The 18,964-nt window shown below is 36.9% G+C and overlaps 1 protein-coding gene across 8 annotated transcripts in view; it reads right to left on the bottom strand.

Moving 5' to 3' along the window:
• TCF12 (transcription factor 12) overlaps positions 1-18,964 on the bottom strand; it is a 357,906-nt gene that overhangs the window by 49,691 nt on the left and 289,251 nt on the right. For 7 of the 8 annotated variants that reach the window (XM_004374600.2, XM_004374599.2, XM_023729662.1 and 4 more), the window contains 3 exons: positions 1,985-2,090; positions 460-599; positions 48-192 (listed from right to left, as the gene is read on the bottom strand). In XM_004374600.2, coding sequence (XP_004374657.1) covers positions 48-192; positions 460-599; positions 1,985-2,090 — 391 coding nt within the window. Of the gene's footprint in view, positions 1-47; positions 193-459; positions 600-1,984; positions 2,091-13,834; positions 13,919-18,964 lie in introns of those variants that run through there. The other variant, XM_004374601.2, reaches the window with a different exon arrangement.

The raw sequence follows: 18,964 nt of genomic DNA, 5'->3' as shown, positions 1-18,964 counted from the left end.
CTCCAAATTAGATTTTAGGGAGTTGTGCCAACCCTAAAAAAGCTCACCTAGAATGCCATCTGACCCGTTGATGGGAGGAGTGTGCGAGGCAGCAACGTAAGGTGAGCTGCTGGTACTGCCGCGGTGGAAGCTGGACATTGGCGGAAGACTCGTGCTGATGTCTGTGGGTGAAACCGAGTGTGGAGGATAACTCTAGAGAGAGGGGAAAACAGACAGGATCTATTAAACACACTTGCTGAACAGTATATGCACATACAACTGGACAACTACTCTAATAGGTTAAAAAACATTACAAGTTAGAAATTAAAAATGCTACCACTGTCATTTACTTTTAAGAAAGGCATGCTAAATGCAGGAAGCCTCCAAGTATTCCACCCTTCAGAGGTTTTGGCAGTAATCCAAAGAGAAACACAAGCGAGGACACAGTGTTGCTGCACTCTGTCACACGTTATAGCCTACCAAGCGGTCATGTGAATGAAGGCTGCCGTAACTGCTGGATTGAGACATGTGGGAACTAGAGGTCCCCAGAATTCCACCAAAACCAGGCTGGCTCATCCCATTTGATGAACTCCAAAGGTCAGAAGAATTGTGGGTCCCATCTAAGACAAAAAGAGAAATGTAAAATTTTCCTTTTAGCTAGATTTTATTTTGAAAATTCTGTAACAACTCAAAGGGTACCCTCTAGATATTTTTTCCTCCCTTTACCAACCTAGTTTTCTTTCCTCCAAACTACATAATTATTATCGAAAAAGGAAAGCTTTATAGTTAAAAAAAAAAAAATCCCACCTAGTAGGTAAGTCATTATAAAAATTTTCAGAAAGTCTAAATTTGTATCAAGAGGAATAATAAAAATTCCAAATTTGGGGATGGGTTGGATTTAATTTTTGGTCAAGTGGTTTATCTAGAAATGTACAAAAAGAGTTCTTAATTCATAACAGGCCATTTATATTATACAAAAACATTTTGAAACTGTGGAAAAAAGAAGTCTCTTTAATAGCAAACCTAAGTACCATATTTTTATGCAAATAATGCACACCTTCTACAATTGTTTGCCAATAGCGCTCTCCCCTCGTGAGGTATTTTCGTAAGCGCTGCTGTGTCAATTTTTTAGTGGTGCTTATGAAAATACTTCATGGGGGGACGGTGCAGTTGGCAAACAAACGTAGAAGGTGTGTATTATTTGCGTAAACTACAGTAATTGATAATGACTATCTTTTAATCAGCCTCCAGATGAAATGTATCAGTAACGTCTTCACTCAACCAAGAGTCAAGGAAGCGTATGGGGGTAACTTATTGTCCCCACAGTAGATGTTTCCCATAGTCCAAAACCATGGGAGACCAAATAAAAATGATTTCCTAGACATAAACTGGTAGACATCACTTTTTCCCTCTTGTTGTTAGTTACTGTTGAGAGTTGACTGTGGCTCATGGTGACCCCGAGTGTGCAGAATAGAACTGCTTCATGGAGTTTTCAAGGCTGTGACCTTTCAGAAGCAGATCTCAAGGCCTGTCTTCTGAGGTGCCCCTGGGTGGGCTCGAACTGCCGGCCTTCCGGCTAGTAGTCAAGCACTTGAACTGTTTGCACCACCCAGGAACCTTTTCCTCTCTTACCAAGTCTTACTCTGTTCTAGGTATGATATGAGTCTGTAATTTAAGTCAGGAACTAGAGTTAATAGCTCCTATACATCTGAATTCTGAAAGGAGTGTGAGCAGGTCTCACTTCCCTCAAAACTCTTCTGAAGTTCTTTATGAATCCAGTCAGCACTGGACGGGCACTCCAGTGGTGTGCGGCATAATCCAACTAAACTGTACTTGGCACTAGAAAAATGTTTAAACTAAATTTTATTTTACTTCAGCCAAAAATACCCAGGCAAATAATGCCTGAATTTCTATACAGATATTCTTTTTCCTCGCAACTGAAAATATTACCTACTATGCAACAGATGATTGCCGTAGGATTTGAACACTATTTGGAAGTACTTACCTTGCATAAAGAAAGTGCTAGCAAACATACTGGTTGGTGGCTTGGGGGACGGATAACTAGGTGATTCACGGTTGAAATCATCTGAATTTGGGGATGGTGCATATACCTTAAAATTAAACAATGTAATTAAAATGTAAATGAATATTATATTACTTACATAAAATGAATTCTACATTCACATAGGGCCTAAAAAGGCCTACCTAACTCTAGAAAGGATTACCCCAAATTCAGAGAATAATGCCTAAACTCACACAGTGTCTAATATTGTTTCTACTTACACGTTTGTTTTTAGATTACTACAGAAAAATACTATTCCAAATATTCCTATAAAGTATTTTGGTGTGACGGTTGGATAAAGCCATAAACGTAGACTTTGCTTCCAAAATACAAACATCATGTAGGTTCACCATTCAAAATCGGATGAAGGAAGATGCAAACGTCCTTCGACTACAGTATGGAATAAAATTTAAGTTCATAAAATTGATTCTTTTTGCTGTTACAAGATGTCCTAAATAAAATCAAAATAGGTTAGATTAGATGTTACTATCCTTTATTACCACTAAAAAGTAACCACTACAGGCACAACCCAGTTGTTGAGAAAGTTCCTTAACTTTCCTTATCTGTTCCTTACCAGATAAATCTAAACCAAATTCTGCTGAGGAGTTTTACTTCTTTAATTTCAAGTAAGCTTTCAATTCTGGCATAGTTAAAAAAAAAATCTCATTTAATTTCCCAGAGTAGTATTAATTTCCTTTGGTAAACCTCTGCTTCAGATAAGCCAAATATGAACATCTGAACTGACAAATGGCCAAATTTCCATTCCTCTGGAACACTTAAATGGGCAGACAAATAACATTAATGATCAAAACATGATCAAACCATCCTCATAATGGCTATTGAAACCAGGCAGGAAAACAAACAAATGACATTTCAGGTAACGCAGATCAGTTAGCATAAAACCAGGAGTGAGCGTGTTCTTTACAGTAAGAACTGAAACAAACGGCCTCTTGGGAGCACCAGGTAACATAAATAATTCCATTTGTTTCAGTTTGCTAAGGACACATCCATTAAAGTTCACTGCAGTAGAAAAATTCTATGTTCACTTAAGTGGAAAACGTAACTGATCAACTTATTAGAATGCGGGTGCATGTGTAAAAATTCATGTACATATTTGTATGTAAATGCACAGAAAGTTTCTGGACCGACATACAAGAAACTTGATAGCAGTTAACCCTCTGGACACAGAGCTGGGAAGAGCCACTCTCACTTTCTCCCCTTCTACACAGTTTGATATTTTCACCATGAGCATATATTTCTATACGCTTAAAAAAAAAAAAAGCGAGGGAAGCACACCAAGATAAAAATGGAAGCCAAATAATTTATTTACATAAACTATCAAATAATTTATTCTTTCCCTGAGGCACTAACTAGCAGTAAAGACCTCCAGCAAATTACCTAACATTCCTGAGATTCAATTTCCTCATGTGTAAGATGCTGGGGATAGTTCCTGCCAGCAGGGAGGTGGTGGGAAGATCAGGTGACCTAACGCATACACACCATTTAGCACAGTGCCTTGAACAAGCACTCGATACATATTAGCAAACACTATCATCTTTCTATCATTCTCATAGAAGCAGTTATGCTGCTAAATAGTGCCCCTGTTTGGTTTTTGAATTTGTTTAAGGTTTTGTTTTACTTATCCTCTTTATATATATATAAAATTCATCCTAAACATAGGGCTGAAAGGTGCCTGCTGACTCTTCTTGCTAGTCCTGATAACAGCAGCACAGGTGTGTCTTTTTAATGGACTGGCACTCAAGTCAGCTTCCTAACTAACTTTCACATCCCAGAGGTAAAAACACACACCTACGGTATCTGAGAAGTTTGGGACAAAGGATATTCCTAAGGATTATCCAGATGGACACTAGACAGGGGATACAGAAGATAAAATGGTTTCTTCATTATACATATTAAAATATTTTTTCTAGTTTAAAGCAATTTCATAAACACAGTGTTAGAATGAAATAACTGGATATAAACAAATGTGTTTGGAATGCATTATACAGGCAGGTAGAAGTTTTCAGGAAAAGAACTTTGTAGTTCGTTCTTTTAATCAACTTTCAGCTTCTAAATATAGCCACAGCTAGCCATCCTCTGCTCTTTTTCCTTTGCCCCAAACAAGGCAGAAACCACCGTGAAAAACAGACTAAATTCATAGACTTAGCCAAAAAATACAAATGAGAATAAAACGTCAAAGACAGCATCAGAACATATGCTTTTTATCACAAATGCTTATTTATTATACACACTACCATTCGTCGGAAAGTATGGAATAGAAAATTCTCCAACTCTGTGCATGTTTAAGACTGAAACAGTATGTAAGCCTCATGCTTGATAATTCTGGAGAAACTCGTTTCGGTGTTTCAAGTTTCACATTAAAAAAAAAAAAACCTACCTAATTTGTCAATTTATATTTCTTTATCCTTATTCCCATTCAATTCACTGTGTTCCATAGAGGATACACTTACACACGGGGATGGACGACCCACTAAGCAAGGTACGCACGGGCTTACTTGTGCTTACTTACTAATCTGTACTGCATGATTTCACCTGTTTTTACCACATGGAACAGGTGAAATTGTGCACTACAGATTAGTAAGTAAACACAATTAAGCCAGCGTGCACCTTGCTGACTGGTTAATCCGCTCCTGCTTAGACATTTAAAATCGTCAACATTTGCAATTACAAGTAAACAGATAAACCTGACTTTACTGATTTATAAATTGTCTGCTACCAAATGAAGAAGAAAATGCTGATCAGATAATGGTTTATTGATGGCTCTTATAGGAAGCAAGGCAACAAGGAGAAACCACACAAAGCAAAGGAAGAGACTGCCTTACTCTTATATAAACGTTTTGAAGCTGTATCAAGAAAACGGCTCATTATAGTGGTGAAGTCTGTTTTTAATGTTAGTCTTATAAACGGACTTACAAAAATAAATGGGCTTTTAAAGCATTGCTCTTACAAGTGGAAATGGTAAAACCCTAAACGACTATAAGTCTATCATTTATTTACTAACACAAGTTCAAAATTTTTATAATAAAAATGTTTCGAAATACACGGTTCTCAAAGAGGCCCGTCCAGCAGCAGCATTTTAACACAGCCCACAGAGCTTCAATTTCAGCATCTCAACCGCGGCTTTGCAAAAACACAGATGCAATGTTACGAAGCAGCAGTTCTGCCGGTCTCGATTTTTCAGATCAAAGAGTTCTTGCGGCAAGGCGCAACTGATGTGGTCTCAAACACTTTATTAGCTCCAGATGTGGGGAAATAGCCAGCCAATTCCACAAACAGAGCAAGTCTCTTTTAGTTACAATCAGTATTGGCCGCAAATTAGAACCAGGTTGCTTATGTCATTGGATCACCTGCACACAGACCAGTCTTTTCCTAGTTAATGATCTAATCATAAGTTTAGACCTCAAGCATGATTTTGTATCACAACAAATAATCTAAAAATTGAGAGAAAGGAGTACATAATGTTTCAAGACGATTAAAACCTACCAGGAGTCAAACGATTTTAAAGGGAAACAGAGAAAGTTACAATTAAGTAATTTAAGATGTCCTACTAAAACGTGGTACTTGGAGATTCCCTTTAGGAGTCCAGCCTCCATTTCAGAATGCCTGGCTCACAGGAGCTTTCACGAACGGTCTTTCCTTTTCTCCACGCACTTTTATTCGACCCTCCACCCACCCCGGAATAGCGCTGAGAGAAATTCCAAGCGTCTGGTGAACAGAATTCCAACTTGAAAGAATATACCTGAAAATCCAACTGACATCTCCTTTACTATTAAGTTTAGTTGAAAAGAACCAACCCACATCAACATCCTGAATGTCCTCATCCTGCCCACTCCAAACTCGCTTCTCTAAGAGGGATAGGGCACTTCAGGAATGAATATTTACAATTACTCTTTACAGTGATCACACAATTACCCTCGGAATGTGTTAGTTCATACAACCAACTGGAGTCAAATTGGCAAAGGCAGATTCCTTTTTTCCTGCTTGGATGATTCAGTTTAGTCATATGGATAACTCCAAATTCAGGGCGGATCACTCTGTTTTAGCTCAAGTCTGGGAGCTGTGCTCCTGGTCTCAATGCATCCTTCCTGTAATTAATATTGGAAACATTCCTGGGAGGCAGGGAAGCGTAATGATTTTATAATTACTGAGAAAAGATGCAAAGGAGAAGCTATTGCTGAAAAAGATAATTTTTTCCTTCTTTTTTGGGTCACATTCAGTGACAGAGTTAAAGAACAATGTCATTCCCTGTGCTTTTTTTAATTTATTAATTTTTTATTGTGCATTAGGTGAAAGTTTACATAGCAAATCAGCTTCCCATTCGATAGCTGTCACAAAGTGTTGCGTGACATTGGCTGCATTCCTCACAATGTGTGTGCCCTCCCATCTCAGTCCTAGGTTCCCCATTTCCTTTCATTCTGAATTGCTACCCCTTCCTGCCTTCTCGTTTTTGCTTTTGGGCAAATGTTGCCCTTTTGATCTCATGTAATAGATTGTTCTAACGAACATGTTTCTCTCGGGTGTTGTTTATTTTATGGGCCTGTCTATGGTTTGGCTGATGGGTTGTCTCTGGTAATGGCTTCAGTTCCAGCTCAGAAGGGTGACTTAGAGCCATAGTCTCGGGGGTTCCTCTGGTCTCTAACAGACTAGTATGTCTGGTCTTTTTTGTGAATTTGGTTTTTTGCTCTGCAAGTTTTCTCCCACTTTGTCCAGGACCATCTGTTTTGATTCCTGGTTAGAGTGGTCGGTAGTGGAAGCTGGGCACCATCTAGTTCTTCTGGTCTTAGGGTCATGTAGGCTGTGGTTCATGTGGCCCATTAAGTCTTTGGACTAACTATTCCTCTGTGTCTTTGGTTTTCTTATTCTCTTTTGCTCTGAATAGTAACAGAGCAATAGTTGTATCTTAGATAGCCACTCACAAGCTTTTAAGATCCCAGATGCTACTCACCAAAGTAGGATGCAGAACTTTGTTTTTATGAACTATGTTGTGCCAATTGATGTAGATGTCCCCCCAGGTTCCTGTGCTTTTTAAGATAGATTCCTAGTCTGTGTGGTGGCTGGTATTTTTAAACTTCCCAAATGATGAGGGAATGAATTGGGCAATTTCTTTAGTATCTGACAACAGCTATATATCCTAATTAAGACATCTATCCACAGAATATGAGGGGAAAGCTTTAGATCAGGGCTGCCCAATTGCTCTCTGCAATGGAATTCTGTCTGTGCTGTACAACACAGTAGACTCTAGTCACATGTGAGCACTAACACATGAAATGTGGACAGCATGACTGAGGAACTGACTTCTAAACTGTATTTAATTTTATTAATTTAAATAGCCAGATGTGGCTGGTTGTTACAGTATTGAATAATGCAGGCCTAGATCATTCTCCTACCGAGAAGCTTAAAACTGCGTCAATTATTTGGAAAGAAATACTCTGAGACTCTCATGAGCTTTAAGGCCTAAGAAAACCAAAATCAGTCCAAGGTTTCATGTGAATTGGGAACATCTTCACCTACTTTGAAATGAAGGAAGACAGAGAAGTTCATATTCTGAACACACTCTTGACAGAAAACTAATTAGCACAACTTCATCACATTTAGGCTTCTATGAGCTCTTTTATCAAGATGCTTTGAAGAGCAGATCTCTTTAAGTTCCAATTATGTTCAATATCATTAAACATTTAATACATGCTAGTATGGCTCTCTAATATGTGAAAGGTCTATGCTTATCACAGACATTATCTTCAACATAATCTGCAAAATAACAAAACAAAATCCTTTTACCTTACCACAGCAATTTTAAAATGAAAATACTATATTCAAGAAGGTCCACTTATTTTATCCAATGTTTTATATAATTATATTGTTATTAAACAAATTTTTTTACAAGTCTGAGGAGTACATAAAACATGAAAGAAAACAGAAAAACTACAGGCTGTTGTGGGGGGAGGGGGCGAATCCAAACATAAATCAAACCCTGTATTAAAAACGATAATTAAGTCTTGGTCTATAATTTTTAAAATATGCACACTAAAGATTCAGCACTCAAAAACTAAGTAATACTAGGTAATTACTATAAGAATTTATTTTTTAGTGTTTAAATTATTGGTGACTGACCCATGCAAGTTGTGCACACATTAATGTACACAGACAGCTGGCTACCTTCTCTTTTTGAATTTTGTGAGATCTGAATCTATCAAAAAAAAGAGGGTGCTAAATGAATAGTAACAAAAACTTTTGCTTTGGTAACTATACCCACTATACCCATTCAGATAAGAGTGCTAGGTAAGTATTCAAGGAAGTTAAAGAAATTTCCTAAAAATCATTTCTTGTGTTTTTCTGACCATGTTGGATCAATCATTTTCTATGACTACTGATCTTATGTACACACTAAGGTAAAAAATATTTAGCCTAAATGGCAAAATTTTCAACTCTCTGAAATTAAGATCTTTCCACTTGGTTCCTTTCTACACAAAATTAAATATAACCCCAAAGAAAAAGACATCAAAAAATTTTAAGTGAATGTATGAAATGGCAATATAAGAATTTCCCAATATCTAAGGTTAGTTAAACAAACGATACATTTGGTAAATACCTTCATACTTTTAGTATCTGAATATTACATAGAGTCAATCTACTACTAGAGTCTTTCACGGTAATTCCAGGCCCAAGGGAGACCACATTCAGACAAGTCAGCACCAAGGTACCACAAAAACCCCCAGCACCAGGTGTCACAAGATAAACCTCCGAAGTAAAAACCACTGTGCCACAGGAGCACACCAGCCACCTCAGTGAAGAGTCTTTTCATCTAAGTAGCCTGCTAAAAACACAACTGGAATTCCTATAAGAGGGTTAAATAGACTTTATATTTTCAACAGTTTCCTTTTGTAAAAATTTCCTAAATAAAGGACTGATATCTTTTCCCAAGAATTTCCAGAGACATGTTGACAGCTAAAATAAGGTAAACCTTTTTTATTTCTAGCAATAATTAGAAAAAAGAATTCTAGTTTTTGGTACAAAGCAGCTCTTCTGCATGTTTGACAAGCACAGTTGAACACTATTCTTTTTAACAATATTTTATTGTGTTTTCGGTGAAAGTTTACAGAATACTATTCTCAACTGTGAGAAAAATTCCTTCTTAGGTAGGTCAGGCACATTTTTATGAATCAGGAACATCATTGGCATATTTCACTGGCTCTCGACTGTAACCTATCATTTTTATTAATAATTTCAAATTTTTCCCTGAGAGATAAATTATGGCATTCGTAAGGGACTAGGTTTGAAAACTTGTGTGCCATGATAATACACTGAACAAATCAATGAGTGTCACTTCTTAGCTACTCATATTTTTAAGAAATTGAGATCCAACAATACAGCACCTGATCCCCTTTCTTTAGCTCATTCTTGAACTAGAGCAAAGGGACAGAAGTTTCTGTCTAAAAAATTAATAAAGCTGACCAGTGACAACTTACCCTCCTGGAAGAGGATACAGTTTTAACTCCCTGGTCTCTGGACTCACTTGGATCAAGAAAACAAAATCTTTTGTGCCTTCTTCACAGGCCATTAAAAACCAGCTGCCATCGTGTTGATCTGACTCACGGAGACCCCACGTGTGTCAGAGTAGAACTGTGCTCCACAGGCTTCTCAACGGCTGATTTTTCAGAAGTAGATTGCCAGGTCTTTCTTCCTAAGTGCCTCTGGGTGGACTGGAACCTCCAAACTTTTGGTTAGCAGCTGAGTGTGTTAACGGTTTACACCACCCAGGAGCTCCTTTCATATACTACAGTGAGGAAAAAACCCACCAAAAACTATTGACTCCTGTGGAAGTCTTTGTCACTGAGTATTTTTAGCTCTTCTATCTTCAGAGCGTTCTTAGATGACATCATGTTCCCTCTATCATAAACATGCTGAATTTAACTCTACTGGGCCAGCAGACAGCCTGGAAATTTGAATTAATTCAATTGTACTTTCCTTTCTCATGTAAACTAGTAATAAATCCCCCAACAGAACAGAAACGCAGCTCTATATACTCTCACATTGGTTTCTGTGCTTTTATTAACTGAAAATGTTTTATTTAAAAAAAAAAAAAGTCCTGGAAGTATTTACAATGCAATTTTAGTTACTTGCTGCTCTAGTTCTTATGGAAAACCAAATTCTGTGAGCGGGCAGGCAGGCAGTTTCCCAAACCAAGCTTACACAGCTGTCAGCACCGAGTTCTACAGACGAGCAGAGCAGCAAGTCCAGTTTCCACAGTTTTTAAACACATCTAGGATAGTTTTAAATGCTTCATCTTATGCGAAAACAGATCAAAACTCCCTTGACCAACCACATCCATTAGTATTCATAAAGGTTACTCTGATTATACGTACAAGATACATTTTATTTGTTTAAGAATGGTCTAATGTTTTTCTCTGTTACATCTTTCCAATGCAGTATATCTTGATATAAATAGTAGCAAGGATGAATGAAAGTTTGTCTCTTTGCTATGGATACTTGTTTACTTGTCCTTGCATGACATGATGGAGAAAACCTTCTCTTGGGAGATACACCTGGGTTCAAACTCTGACCTCAGCATTCACTACCTGGACAGGGCTTGAGCAAGTCACTTAACGTCCCTGAACCTCACCTTCCTTATTTATAAGACAGGGCTGGTAACATCTAACCTCTGAGTCGATGCGAGAATTAAATGAGATAACATACTGAAGTCCCAGTGCTGTGCCTGGCACAGAGCAACCCTTCCACTCGTGTTAGGTCCTGCTTCCCTAATTTCATCTAAAAAAGCTCAACATTCAAAATTTGTTTCTAGCTTGAATTTTATATCTTTGATTTCTGTGTTGTCTCTCAACAGATTAAAGTAATCCCTGCTACGATTAAAAGAGCTCATGTCTGTGTCTGCTGCAGTTTTTATACCTGAAACACTCTGTGGCATCTTCAGTCCAAGGCCTGAAAAAATGGAGACAGGTCAGATCAGAGGAAGGGCTGAAAGCACAGAATCCTCAGGGTGAAGAAACCAGGGGAATCCTTTCTCCCACAAACTTTCCTTTACCTCAAAGACTTTCTACCTTTCTGCATAAAGAAGACAATCTATATCAGTGAGCAAACGGAAGGGAGGTTCTCTATGAATAAGGAACCGCAGAAACTGATTTTTCTTTTTTAATCTGAAAAGAGTATAGAATTCAAAATAGATTAAGTTCCCTATTTGTTATAAACACATATTGATACCTTACAGCATGGTACAGAATACAGACGCACAAAAGCTACATGTTAGAGAACACTAATTCCTTTCCTTTTCGAAAGGCGGGAAATACAGGGTTAACAATTTCGGCTTTTTTTCTCTGCACATATATACCCAAGCCTGTAATATCCCCAACAATACTGGTCACCAATCTTAGCAATAAAATTCAAAAAAGTTCTTCTCTGATTAATTCATCTTTTGCTAGAGTCTGTTCATTCTTATTATTAAAAGACCCCAAACAATATTAATATTAAATATATGGAATCAACTTGAAAACTTAAAGGAAAAAAAAAATCCTAAGGGTGGGGGAAGCACTCTGCATGAGAACAGGATGGCACTTTTTCTGTCTCTGCTGATGCTCCCAACAAGATGCTGTAAACAAAATCAGTGTGAATTTACTAGCATTTCAAAATATTACTCTGCACTATCATCTTAAAATAAATCGATAAAATGGGATTAAACAGTGAGCTTGGACTTAACCCGTTCACTACGAGAACTATATAAGAATTCTATAACTCAAGTAAGGAAGTATATTTCACTTACAGCGCGAAACCATTAATAAAGGGTGCAAGTTTTTACTAAAAAGCGTTGATGGATAGACATTTCCCAATGCAGTCTAAGATGAAGTGTTTACATACTATTTGGATAATCTAATTACAGTACTACATGATTTTCATATTGAAGAGTTATTAGAGAATAATAAAAAACCAAGAGGTGGGTAAAAAATAAAATTATATATGACTAAAGCCTTATGATTCCTAAGACTGAGACAATGTATCATCTCTGTATGCATTTTTCAAGAACATAAAAGTCACCTTTGACCTGTATCAGGCACAGGCTATCAATTTTCAGGCTACCCTTCTCCCATGCCAGCTATGCATCTACCGTGAGCCTGGAAATACTTAATATGATCAAAGCTGTCCCCCCACCCCCCAGTGTAGAACAAAGAAAAATATTGTAATAGAGTAATCTGTGCTGGCGAAAGAATAAAATTCTAACTCAATCTGAGTTATAGTCTCTCTGCTTCAGGGGTGTTGTAGAATTAATTTACTGAACTCATTCGCACGCACGCACGTACATTCATATACCATCTTCAAAGAGAATGCTTTACTTAGAATCATACACAAAAGGAAAATGTTTTCACATTTGAAAGACAGCTGGCAAGGAAATTCTATAGAGATCAAATATTTCACTTATATTGCCCACCTAAACGCAGCACTCACACTCGCCAAAGCTCTGCTTACACCGGGAACTTGAACACACACTTCTCGATGAGTATATCTTGGTCTGATTATCATCATTAAGAAAGCTTACCCAAAAGCTTACAACCAAACGCTGGTCCACAGAGGCCTCACCAAGGCAGCCGGGGATGGAGGCCTTCTTACTAGTCCTCACGTGCCCGGGTTACAGCTGTAGTAGCTACTTTAAAACATCTTCAAGTGATAAATGGGAAGGGACAAACGGGACGAACTTATCTGATTTCTATACCTACTTCAGAAAGAACGTAATTAAATTTTCTTTGTAATAAAAAACAGTAATATTAAAAATGCCCCCACCTCTGGCCAAAAAACAGGGAAAAAAAAAAAATCACCAAAGCCATATTTGAACTTAATAAGCCACCACCTAAGGGGAAAAATGCGTTTGAAAGACAAGAGGGAAATACTGAATTTCTGACATAAACCCAAGGCTGTTATTTATTAGTGTAACTTTTTAAAAAATGTTTATCACGTATCTTACAAAGATAACTCCTATCAAATCTCCCACACAAGTTTACTTTCTTCTTAGAATATACAAATCCTCTGACTTCAATATTTTTGCAGAAACATACAATACGAAGTAATATTAAAACAAATAGAAAGTTACTATTTTAAAACACCTAGCCATGTGCTATATAAATCGACCAGGAATACATTCTTTGGAAAATGTATAAATGCGTTCTTTGAAAAATAGTGATTTACTTTATGAATCTGTACGGGGTCAAAATTCTCGTTTGATTGGAAACAGATGGTATTCCAGCAGAGGCAGGCTCCGGACCTGAAATTGCAAACAGGAAGCACGGCCCTCCTAGCTGACTGCTGCCCTAATCATTCCCAGAAACTCAGACTTGTTATTTTTATAAATATCCAAGCTGACTTTCATCTTTCCCTTCCATCTACAAAGCCTCAAATAATCCTCATATCTAAGTGTGTGTGTATACTTCATGTAGATTATACATTTATAATACAAGAAATGACATTAAAATACATGTACTTTTTAATTAAGCTCACTGCTCGTAGAGGTCAGGCTGAAAATAATTCACAAATTCAAGTTTATTTTCTATACTATTTTAAAAAGAAAACAAAAGCCAAAAACTAATAAGTAACTAACTGGATCGAAGACACAACTTTACTGACACTAGTTACAAAAAATGACCATCTAAATTAAATGTGTTGCTGTAAAGAATAAACAAACTGCGCTCAGATTTTAGTAAAAAGCAATTAACCCACTCTGCTTTCTATTAAACAAGCCAGTTAGAAGCTATATGAACAAAGAAAAAAGCTTACCGTTTTCCCATTGTAGTAATACATCAAAGAATTGCTGCCCATTCCAGGGACAGGATAAGCACAATACATGTTGATTTGGAAAACGTTACAGTTTGCAGCTAATGCACACAGCTTCTCTCTAAGACACACATCCACGCAACCAGAGAGAGTAAGTCTCCAGCAGTACTAGGCATTCACACATGGATCTACTCAAAAGGAACTTATGCAAAACAGGACTGAACCAACTCACAGAGCACGGAGGGAGGGTTTATGCTGCAAGTCGTCTCTCCCAGTTTCTATCAAGTCCTTGCATTGCTGGAGGATACCAATAAGACGAACTTTGGGGTATTAAAAAATACAAGTCACTTATAAATGCTAAATAAAGAAAAGAGCTATAGTGTCCTGGAAATAAATACCCCAAAGATTATTAATTTTGTCACAGATTAGATAAACAGACTGAAAGGAAGAGAGAAGAGCGGGGAGGGAAGGAGAGGGGAGGGGGGGGAGGAGGAGAGACGGACAGACTACAAAGGAAGGCAAACTGACAGATCTTCTGCTAATCTGTTTCTAGTTTTAATTACATTAGATCACTTGTAGCAGTGGAAACCTAGCTGCTACACCTCTAGCAACATTACCATCTGGCATGGTCTAAAGTTGCTTCCAACTCTGATAAACACAGGATCAAGCAATCAGGAATTGGAAACACTGAATCATACCTAACAAGAAGGATCTAGACAGTTAAGCCTTGTACAAAATCACTTCCTGAGAAAGCCGATCCATCATGTAAGTACCTCTTAACTAGCCAGAACAAATTTTATTTTTTTAAGTTATAAAAATAATTTTGAATTTGAAAGGAACATTTCACGAAAAAGTTCAGTTCAAAAATCCAAACAAAATCTTAACGACAAATTATGTTTCTAAATGCAAACATTTAATAATGTAGATTTTCAGTAATCAAACTCCTTGAATTCCTCATTCACTGCACCAAGAAAAAGTTTACAATGGACTGCAGTCTTCTAAAACATCTAATATGTATTAAGCAATTCAGTAATTAAACAGAAAAAAACAAACAAGGTTCTGTTTTCCCTTATGTAAAGTATGAAAGGCTGGTGTGTAAACAGACAAAATGGGTACTCTAGCTGATAAACTAAATAAGGTTTCTTAGAAGTCTTTCCTCTAAGTTTACTGCTGTTCTTAAAGAATACTTTCTACATTCATATTTTTATGTTAATCTAAAAATTTTCAGAAAGGAAAAATAATCAATGTAGGAATACATCTCTTACAGATTTAAAAAATTCATTGTAATTATTAGTCAAAAGGTTTTAGACAGTGTCTGCTAATACATGTTTCCCATGCACTATTTTTGCTATTTAAAAATTTTCCAATTTGTCTTTGGTGGGCCAGTGTGGATTCTAACCACCCACCACCCCCACCACTGGAAAAAAAAAAAAAAAGAGAAAAGAGAAGAGCAACTTTTCTTTTCTCTCATTTACTCCTATCAAAAACCTCTTTGTATTATCTTCTCCTACGCCTTGGAGATTCTAACAGGAGTGTGTTAATCACAGAGGAGTTCACAGTTACAAACAATGGCACATCTTTCTTTTTTAACGCACCTTTCATGAAGCAGAAATCCTCTAAGAAATATTCTATAAGGGATCAAAAAAAAGGAACAAAAACAAAAACCAACCCATTCTTACGAAACACACTGATCAAATTATAGTAATAAAACCAAACCAGACAATAAGGCCAGCTAACTACACAATGTTTTCAAAGCTGATGGTATCGGAACAACAATAAAACCTCCCCACACTCTCCAGATCGAGAAAAGGCGAAGCAACAGCTGCAAAAGAACATCACTGTAGAGCGGACTATTAAAATGCCAGTCTGCAGAGTGGTTTGTAACTTCCTCCCTCCTGAGAGACCACAAAGACCCATTTCAATCCTTAAGAGAAGTGTGTAAAAAGCTTTGATTTACAATTAACAGTGCAACGCCTTAAAACCATTCAAGTAAATTTTGGTCTTTTATAGAGGTGGTCTTTCTCTACTGACAGCACAGCTACTCTTAAAAAAAAAGTAAGGAAAATCAACCATTTAAAATAACATTTTCTTTTTCTATTAATTATTAAAAGGAAAAAGACAAACTTACTTATGGCTAGAAATTGTGGAGGAATGGGTGAGAGGGGAGCCACAAGGGGAACTTCAACATTTTCTTCCTGCAAATCAGTGCTCAAACCTGAGAAAACTTTTGTACATATTGGTCAAAAAAAAAAAAAAAAAAATTCACCTGGAATAGTTAAGCTGGTTCCTCTGGTGCTTGACAGACAAGAGAGACAGACGGAGTACTATGTTGTCTCAAAACAAATGGCATAATGCAGACCCAACTATGCAACCCTGACTATTAAAGCATAATGACATTTTAACGTTTCATCATCAGTTCTTTATTCCATAGGCAATTATATGATATTTTGAAGGGAATAAATATACATTCAGGTAAAAAAGAAATTCAAAGTAATACCAAACAGTAGAATTAACCTTCTTTTCACTCTTCTCAAGTCAGTTTATTAGCTGGGAAAGACTTGTTGTTAAATCTGAAATCTGAATGTGAAGTATAATAGTGTCTAAACTAAGCTGAGTAATTAATCAAAAGCTTTTGCTTCTGTTTCTCATCCTCCTTCCCAAAAACACAGATATAAAATCCATTCGTTTGTGTATTAAGACACCCCCCCCTCCAAAAAGCAAAACAAAACAGCAGTGACTCAGTGTATACAGTACGGCTTAAATTAAGGATGGATGTAGAAACTTAAAAAAATTCACAAATTAAAGAACCAAATGATATTAATTAAACTCATTCCTCAACAAGGGTAAGTCATCAAGCAAACTGGTGTTGATCTGAATAAAACGTTCCCACATTTTACTTGTATGCTATGGCAAGGCTTCTAAGGTCGTCACTCCAAAATTGTTTTTGAAGTCTGCCTTACTCAAAAGAAACTAAAATTGGTTGAAGCAGATAGTCATTTGCTTTACCACAATTACAAATTATATTCTATGACAGTCTCTTCTCTCCTTCAAAAATATTTCTTGAAAAAAAAACCATCTAATCTATGCAACAGCTGCAACACAACATCGTTCCTAAGGAGAATCATATTACAGGAAAAAACGCATAGAGATGGATCAAGCGCTGCTCTAGTCAATGCAGTTGTTTAATCTTTGCCTTTTTTTTTGTTCAAGGAACATGTCAAGGGTTAATCCTGTGACTCAGTCTGACAAAATGAGTCAGCTGGAGACAGGGCCAATGTTTAAGACCTGATTTCAGACAGACGTGCGGTCTGCACAGGAGCTCTGAACCGCCTCCACTGTTTCTACCCACAGTTCTACATCGTCACTTGGGTGTTAGCCTGACTCAACATTCATATTACCTAGGCCAACAATATAACAAATCGCCAGGTTTGATAGTAAGATGGGCATTATTATAAACGCTGCAACGTAATTAATCAACTTGTCCGAGAAACCTGAGAAAACCATCACTGGGAGCTGTACCATCTTTTATTAGCAAACTGATGATGATTTCCAGTTTAAGGATGATTTCACTGATTTTCAAATATGCCCCCCCCACCAGATGTTTCAAAATGTGATGGTTATTGCCATTCCAGAAGTCATCACGTCCAGACCTGAACTAGAAACAAGTAACAATGCGCGATGTGCTTTTACCTAAGCAATTCACTTCTTTACTGAAGATTTAAGAGAAGAGGTTTTCAAAAAGTCTGCTAGGTCAGGACTACCTGGCAACTTCAGTCAAAACTCCAGATTCCCATGCAAAAATTTCCTTCCTTTTATTTTCTGTTCATTGGGAAACAGACAGATCTTCCTTAGAGGACTATGCAGAATTTCCTGGGATTACCCATGCAGTACTTTATCTATTTTATAAGCTCTTCTTTATCCCTGATATTTAGATCACTGTAACTGTCAAATCTGTTTTTCTTTTAAATAGCCTAAAGAATGTTTCAAGAAGTATTTTAAAATTCTAAAAAGTTTTCAAGAGAAAATTTTAATTTAACTGATTTGCACATCTTGAATTAATTAATTAAGGCCAGTTAATAGTTAATCTTACTGTACATTTTTCTTCTAAAACAAATAACCAATATTCCAGTGTCCCAAGAGGCCAGAAGATCTGGCTGGAAAAGTAAATCTAAAACCCACCCATGGAATTCCTCATGAAAAGTTCCAACATTATTTCTAAATGAATCAATTCTTGGAGAACAGGCTTTCAGAGTGATAAATGCAGCCAAACTTAAAGTTCACATGTGGATAATTCCACAAATGAACTCTGTATTTTCCTAAAGTTTCATCCTTCCTCTAAAGGGTGAAACTCAGTAAAAAATTACAGGTTGCACAGTAGTAGTGGTGCGGACAGATTTAAGAAGGTAATAAGTGAGAGAATTTTCAAGTGGGCAGATTCAAAGCAAAAAGACCCTTCCCCAGTGCCTTCTCTTCCTTATTCAGCTTGTCTAGAGATGACTTGTGGGTGAACACTGTCTCTTAAATATTTTAGTTAGCCTGGACTGGCCAAATAACCCCAAATCAGACACCCAAACTCCAATATAATCTGAACATCATCTTGCAGATTTTTCCAGTATGTACTGCTTTGTAAATAAGGTCATCCCTACGTGTTCAGGAGGTTGGTCTTCTGGCCCTTTTCTAATATCCTCACATTATATAAATTTCATTTTTGCAACCAGGAAATCAGGAGTACAAAACTCCACTGAAGCAATGTACCCCTCAAACTGACCCACTAGCATTCCGTACACAGCACATAAAGATAACAGTGCGAGCAGTCTGAAATCACAGTTTATCTTCTAATTCAACAATATTATTCTCATCTTGCTGATATCAATCCACCAGTAAGCAGGCTTCCAATTGCTGTCTATCTACTGTATAGAAATCATAAAATTCAAAGACTTCATTGAGTAATTTTTACTCTAATGAATAAAGATTTACAGGTTAACTGTTCCAATTACGCCTTAACTGTGAACACCTAAGTCTCACCCAGACCAATAATCAGATTTATTAAAATCTGATGATTTTAAGTTTGGTCTAATTAGTGGTACATAATTTATCTGGATACTGGTTGGAAATGATAAGGGTACACACACA

This window comes from Trichechus manatus, unplaced genomic scaffold (assembly GCF_000243295.1).
Source record: "Trichechus manatus latirostris isolate Lorelei unplaced genomic scaffold, TriManLat1.0 scaffold00030, whole genome shotgun sequence".
Taxonomy (NCBI): Eukaryota; Metazoa; Chordata; class Mammalia; order Sirenia; family Trichechidae; genus Trichechus; species Trichechus manatus.
This window is presented reverse-complemented; position numbering and strand designations above follow the sequence as displayed.